Source organism: Apis laboriosa, unplaced genomic scaffold, assembly GCF_014066325.1.
Source record: "Apis laboriosa isolate Shangri-la unplaced genomic scaffold, ASM1406632v1 scaffold12_cov154, whole genome shotgun sequence".
Classification (NCBI taxonomy): Eukaryota; Metazoa; Arthropoda; class Insecta; order Hymenoptera; family Apidae; genus Apis; species Apis laboriosa.
In genome coordinates, this window is record NW_025221207.1 from 3,791,221 (window position 1) to 3,799,214 (window position 7,994).

The window sequence follows — 7,994 nt, forward strand, 5'->3', positions numbered from 1 at the left end:
CGTTGAGCTATACTTAAAAATACTCGGTTGATTCTATAAAAGATAATACGAAAAATTTGAAAATGATAAGGAAAAGAACGGAACAGTGTGTGACTCAGGTTTTTACTTTCATACAATCAACCAATCAACCCCAGCTCGTAACTGCAAGGGGTTGATAAGTAAAATAAATTGCTGCGTCGTCTTTTATTCAGTTCATTAACATGCATCACTTATATATATTTTATATGAATCAATATTTTTAGATAAAGGATTATATTTTTCCTTAATTATAAATTTTGATTAAAATATTATCATCAGAAATGATTGTCAAAAATTGTAAATTTTGTATAACATCAATATTAAGGGGAACTTACAAAAATCCACTTACAAAAATCTGACTCTAAAACCTTGGCTGAATACAATTATCCAAAGACAAACTAAGAATAATTGAAACAAGGATAGTTAAAAAATGCGGAGGAAAAATCACGTTCATATCTTGGCGACGATTTAAAAGGTCCCGCAACGTCAAGATCACCGAAAAATAAAAACGAGAAGAAAAATCCTGCCTGGCAAACGGGGGTAACGAACCTTTTATCGCCGATAAATCACACGGAATTACGGGGGCCGCCTAATTACCCCTACGCGAAAGATAAATCAGCTTGGCTGGTCCTCGTCACGAATACGATATTCACGCGACACCTTTGCTCGCCGGCAAACAAGAAACTTGCTGCGGTGGCACTTGACCCTTGTGCACCCCCAATATACTTGGCGATATATCTGGCGACCCAGGAGGACGCCTGTCAGGGAAGTTGGTACGTGTGTTAAAGAGTAGAAATGATCAGATACGAAATATTGAAGGTTGTAGAAATCTTTCGAATCGTGAACATTGAGGGGAGTGAAACGAGGAAGTGAAAAATGAAGAGTGCGGGGCGAGAGGAAGAAAGAGGAAGAAAAAATAAAGGACAAAAGAATGGGAAAAAGAATGTTGAGAAGGGGACGACGGGCGTCGATGAGGAGGAAAAAAGATGGAAACTCTGGAAAAGAAAAGAGTGAAAAAACAAGGGATGTCGGAAGATGCAGAATGCTGATTGCTGGGATATCGTGATAGCGTTTCTCGAAGAACACTCAGGGTCAATCAAATAAAATCGAAGCGAAAGAAGAAAGCGCGAGGAAAGAGACTGCAAAATATCGAGAGCGAAGAAATAGGAAGGAATATAATGTAATGTTTGGAGATTGCGGCAGCCTTTTATCGCAATTTTGCAAAATATCCGGGCCGACTTCCAAAGGTTCTTGCCTGGACGAGTCAAAAGAGGATGATGAATATTTGGTCTTGTTCTCGGGGATCTGAAATATTGTTGAATCGATGAGGAAATTTTATCGAGATAAATTTTATATTACAACCGTAGTAAAATATTCGACAATTTTTATTATTTGATTTTTAATCAAATAATAATTGAAATTTATAATTATTAATAGTAATTGAAATTTTTTTTAGAAATATAATTCATACTGTAATAATTATATTATATATATATTATACATATAATAAAATTGCTATATTATATGTCACGTTTATCTTGTTTTTTGTTATCTTGTTTCTCAAATAAATAAAAAAAATAATAAAAATAATAAAGTTATAAATAATAATAAAGTTAAATAAAATAATAATAAAGATAGTATCAGTAATTTTTAAACGCGTTGAATTTGTAATAGTAATTGGTGAGACAAGGACAGAGATAGGGTAAAAATATTGAAATCAGCGCCATCTTCAGAGTGCCGCAAATGAAACACATATAAAAAGGACAGAAAATGATTAGAAAAGGATAGAGATAGGGTAAGACTTGATTACTAGCGCCATCTCTTGAGTGTTAAAAACATTTCTTCAAGAAAAGATATTCTTGACATTCGAAAGATGGCACAACATCTTAATTTCTATTCTACCTTATCCTATATAAAGAGTTGACTGTCAGCGCCATCTCTTGAGTGTTAAAAATATTTTTTCCAAAGAGATGTTCTTGATATTCAAGAGATGGCACTACATCTTAATTCCTATTTTTCCTTATCATATAATGAAGAGTTGACTGTCAACGCCATCTTTTGAGTGTTAAAAATATTTTTTCCAAAGAAATGTTCTTGATATTCAAGAGATGGCACTACATCTTAATTCCTATTCTACCTTATAATATAATGAAGAATTGACTGCCAGCGCCATCTCTTGAGTATTAAGAACATTTCTTCCAAAGAGATATTCTCGACATTCAAGAGATGGCGCTGATAGTCATCTCTTCATATATAGGATAAGGTAGAGTAGGAATTAAGATACAATGCCATCTTTCGAATGTCAAGAACATTTCTTTTGAAGAGATGTTTTTAATACTCGAGAGATGGCGCTAGTAGTCAAGTCTTGCCTTATCTCTATCCTTGTCTAATTATTTTCTGTCCTTTTTATATGTGTTTCATTTGCGGCACTCTGAAGATGGCGCTGATTTCAATATTTTTACCCTATCTCTGTCCTTGTCTTACCAAAGAAATAACTTTGATACTCGAGAGATGGCGCTGACTGTTAATTCTTATATTATCTCTATCCTTTTCTCAATATCTTCTGTCCTTTTTACGTATGTTTCATTTGCGGCATTCTGAAGATGGCGCTGATTTCAATATTTTTATCCTATCTCTGTCCTTGTCTCACCAAAGAGATAACTTTAATACTCAAGAAATTAGCATTGATTAATTCTTATATTATCTCTATCTTTCTCTTAATATCTTCTGTCTTTTTTATGTATGTTTCATTTATAGCACTTTAAAGATGGCGCTAATTTTAATATTTTTTCTATTTTCATCCTTCTTGCACTATTTGCTTTCCTTATTTATATTTATTTTATTAATTCTTGTGTTGATGCCGATTTCTATTAACGTTATTGCATCATATTCAATTTATTGATTAAAAATCTTAATAGAATTCATTCTAATTTTTATATAACTCAAGTATATATACAGTGTCTGAAAAATATGAGAACTCGAGTAAGTAGAAATTTCTGAGTAACTTCAAACAATATTTTCCTTTGCAAAAACTTCGGTTACAATTTTGTTAACGAATTATTAATAAAAAATATTGATCAATTATAGAACAAACAGATTAATCAAGTCGTGGTTAAAATAATAACGTTAAATATATGCTAACAGCTAAATACTAGTCCAAACAACATATATCAAAGAAAGTTTGTTGAATATAACAAATATTTTTTTATCAAACAAAAATTATATCGAGTTACATTTTATTCAGAAACAATAAATAAACTAATTAATAATAATTAATTATTATACATATAGGACAAATAAATCAATATTCGTCATTCAAAATAAATAATAAATCTTGAAAAATTATAACATGAAAAAATGAAAGAAATAATTTTTAATAAATGAATGATAAATAATATATATATTCAGAGAAAGGAAAAAAGAAGAAAAAGTGATAAAGATGGGAAAAAAGACGATAAAGATAGAGAGGAAGAAGAGGATGATAAAGGAGATGAGAAAGAAGAGATTATAAAAAAGGAAAGAAATTCTATACAAATGTTTTATATGAATTTATACAATTAATTTTATTATTCTTGATAATTGAATTTTGTTTTCGAAAATATTTATTAAAAATATATTTTCTTTAACATATTATTTAGACTTGTTTGATACTATTGTTGCAGTTTGAGTAGTTCTATGCGTGATGAATATTTTTTATTAATATTCGTAAGAAAAGGAAAATGTTGAAATTATCTCAGGAATCTCTAATTAATCAGTATTTCTACACTTTTGGAACAAGATTTTTAGGATATATATATATATATAGATTTTTGAATTTTTATATAATTTTGAATTTTTGAATTTTTATAATATTGTATATATTTTATATATATTTTTATATTTTAATGACATAATATTTTACATTCGTGAAAATAGAATGAGGCAATGAGTATATTATTAAATATTAATATAAGATAAAGCTATGAGTATGTAATATACAAAATGAGGTTAAACTAAGATACTTTGAAAAAATAAATAGATTATGAGAATTTCTCAAAATTTTTAATACTTTCACTTCGCTTACATATGAACAGAATTAAGAACTTTCTCTTTAAATATATCCTCTGTATATCAATTTTGTCGTTTAAATACTATTTGATTTTTTAAATAATTGAAAAAATAATTTGAATATTTTAAATAATTGAAAAATTTTTATATTATATGTTTTATAAAGTATTTTTTATATATTTTTATTTAAAAATGAAAATTTGTATTTCTTATAAAATTTTTATATATATAAATTTTTATTATATTTCTAAAAGAATAATTTCATTTCTTCACTTCCAATAACATGCTAACAAAGGATATTATTTTTTTATTTCTAATAATAAAATTTTTTCCTTTTAAATAAGTAATATAATATAGTAATTTAAAATTAATTATTTTCGTTAGAATCAGTCTTAAATTTTTCAAACAACGCACTCTTTCTTAAGAATAATATGAGAATAATAATATTTCTTGCATAAGGATTAAGAATATGCGGAAGTAAAAAACTCTAACGAACCATGAACTATTTTAATTGAACGTCATTTTAACATCAATTTTCCATACTTTTTGTCAATATTTTATATTCAATGAAGCATTTACTAATTACTATTCATAATATTATTATAGTGTAATAAATTATACATAATAGATTATGTTCCAAAAATGTAGGAGTATCAATTAACTAATTAATTGCTATTGATATAGGACATTCAATAAAATTCCTCACCCCTATCATCTTTCTTTTTCCTTCTTCTTTGATCATCCTGTTTCTTTCTTCTCTTCTTTATTATTTTTCTCTTTTTTCTTTCCTCTATCATCTTTCTTTTCGACTCTTATTTATCATCATTCTCCTTCGTCTTCTTTATCCCTTTGTTTTTTTTCTCTTATCATCTTCCTCTTCCTCTTTTCTTTTATTAGTTTCCTCTTCTTTTCTTTTTTATTATTCTCCTTTCCTCCTATTCTTTATCATTTTCTTCTTCCTCTTCTCTTTTATCCTCCTCGTCCTTTTCTTCTTTATAACCATTATAATCTTTTCTTTCCTTTCGATCATCCTTCTCTCGATAAAAAAATATTTATTATATTTTACAATCTTTTTTCAACATGTTGCTTAGACTTGTTTGTATTCGGCCAACAGTATATACCCAACACTACTTGACTAGTTATGCGTTTGTATGATTGGCCAGCGTTTTTTGTCAATAACTCGTTAAAGCTTTAAAAAAAGTTTTTGCATAGGAAAATGTTGCTTGAAATCCGTTAAGAATCTTCAGTTAATCGATATTTGTAAATTTTTAAGATATATCCCTGTATATAATTAACAAAACTCCGTCTTATTAAATTTATAGTACATTTTCCACGCTTTCTGCCAATGTCCTAATTTGCATATATGATTATAACTCGATGTACTTTCATTTTTTTTCTTCATTGTCAATATTACATGGATTTAAGAGAAACATTTCACAAGAAAAAAAGAAAGCATTCCCTGTATCTCTGTTTGAGTTTCAATTAGTCTCTGTTATTGATAAACAAAAGAATAATACCGGTGATTTCGATACAAGTTGGGTGCCAAATTTTCACTCATCAGAGTTTCTAGAGGCATCTTGATGCACTTTCGCAACTTTCCATGAAACACATACATATGTGTACATGTATATATATGTAAAGGTAATAACACTATATATATATGTATCTTCCTAAATTCTCGGAAATGTTATTAGCTCAAAGAGAGAGATGTGGAACATTGTATAAACAATTAAAATAGAAATTAATGTTAATGTTCAAAACATCTTGTAACTTCACAAAGTAAAAATTATTTTCAAAATCCACTTAACAGAAAATAATCTATATAATATTTATCAACAATTCATCTTCGTATCAAAAATACCATACGAATCATAACTATAAATAATTTCGATTTTAAAACCTTGTCCCCATTTATCGTTTTTTCCTTCGCTCATAATCGATGATACGTAGCTTCGAACTCGTTCACCTTTCCTCCCAATCATCTATGAGTCCCCTAATTGTGTAACGAGCATCGATAGGTGAAAATGGTGGGAGTTGGGCGAAGACTACGACACTCGAAGAATCACCGTGCACACGATCAGTTCTTATATCGCCACGGTTACGGCGAAACTCTTCTGTCGCGAGATGCTCGTGTCCACGCAAATGTTCTTGTTCACCGCACTGTTCCTCGGAGTTTTTGGTATCAACAGGGAACCACAGGGTCCGATCCAAGAAGCCATTCAGAATGGTGTCGCGGCGCGATACAACAAGGAAAATTGCATCTGGAAACGAGGGAATGACAAAGACTCGTGCCCCGATCCGGACGTTCGAATCTATCTTTACACGAATGATAGACCGAAGCGAGAACTCGACTCGAGGGAGTCCGATTGGCTGCGTCAGGATTATGATCCAACGAAAGAAAATGTTCTTCTTATACACGGATATGCAGGTGCATGAATATTCGTTTTTACTTGATACACTTCAGTCCAGTAACGGAAGAAAGAAGATCGTTTTGCCTATGTCTAAACTATTATTATTAAGGGATGAATCAAATCTTATGTTCCATCTCCCTTTAATTGAACATTTGAATTTGCATGAACATCCATTACAAACTATTGACGAAACTTCGTTTTTCTTCTTTCTTCAGGTGGTGACGATACCCTCCCTATATCCGTTCTTCGCGACGCCTACATCCGAAACGGCAGCTACAACGTATTCCTGGTAGATTGGGGTGCCCTTTGCGCCTCACCCTGTTACCCGGCAGCCGTATCCAACCTTCGTCCAGTTGCTCGTTGCCTAGCAGCCAGCCTGACCACCTTACGAAACCTGGGTCTACCCATCTCGAGGACAACCTGCGTGGGTCATTCGTTAGGCGCCCATATCTGCGGGATTATGGCGAACTTTCTACTGTTCAGGATGCACAGAATAATCGGTTTAGACCCGGCCAGACCCCTCGTACGTCCCGGATACGTAAATCGGTTGGACAGCGGTGACGCGGACTTCGTCCAAGTGATCCACACGAACGCCGGATATTACGGGGAGGGTGGGCGCATGGGGCACGTGGATTTTTGCGTGAACGGTGGAAAAGTGCAACCATTCTGCGAGAACAAGCCGAATTATCAACTGTGCAGTCACGTCTGGGTCGTTTGTTACATGGCAGAAAGCATCGACAATGGGGGCCAGGATTCGATGGCCGAGCCGTGCACGAGGAGGTGTCCTTCCGGGCCGAGGATCGCTCTCAGAGCCGGTGAATATGTGACCATGGGGCAGCATACACCGGTCGGAACCAGGGGCTCTTTTTGCTTCACCAGCAAGTATCCACCTTACTGTCCTAAGTATAGGAACGGGCGTGGTGACGAGAGATGTTGCATACCGGAGGACAAACCTGTCACGTTCTAGTGACAACGAGAAAGTTATTGTAAGTTATTGTAAAAGGAATATAATTCAAGACTGTACATAAAACACATAAAACATAATAGAATAAGACGACTCTCGTAACAAGAATTAATGTAAATTATTAATGAACGGTATTCATAGATCGATATTTTCTCGTTTTGTATAAAAATATTCGAACAATTTTTCGTATCAAATTTTATAAAGAATATAAAGAAAGAATGTTAAGAAATTTGAATTTGTCATTAGTGAGCAGAGAAACGTGTTTATATCGTTTTATAACGTTATCATTATTAAAACAATCAGAATGTAAACTCGTTAGCTAAACAAATCAAAAAAATATGTACAATAGTTTTATAATAATTAGGAACAATTAGGAATACCACTTAACACAAAACGCTCGGTATTTATCCAAATGGAAAATGATTAACCACTCACGGTTAAAGGATACACATAGCACGTCGTTTGTACTATGAATTAATTAATATTTAAAAAAAGTGTGTGTGAATGGCATTCCTCGTTGCTTAAACATACAGGTGTCCGAGGACAAGTGGATC

General features: G+C 32.0%; 1 protein-coding gene across 1 annotated transcript; it reads left to right on the plus strand.

Annotated features, from left to right (window-relative positions):
- Nucleotides 1–6,189: 6,189 nt before the first annotated feature.
- LOC122720489 (phospholipase A1) lies at nt 6,190–7,443 on the plus strand. The gene is made up of 2 exons (XM_043947247.1): nt 6,190–6,493; nt 6,692–7,443. The coding sequence occupies exons 1-2, from the start codon at nt 6,190–6,192 to the stop codon at nt 7,441–7,443; spliced, it is 1,056 nt and encodes a 351-aa protein (XP_043803182.1).
- The last annotated feature ends 551 nt before the right edge of the window (nt 7,444–7,994 follow it).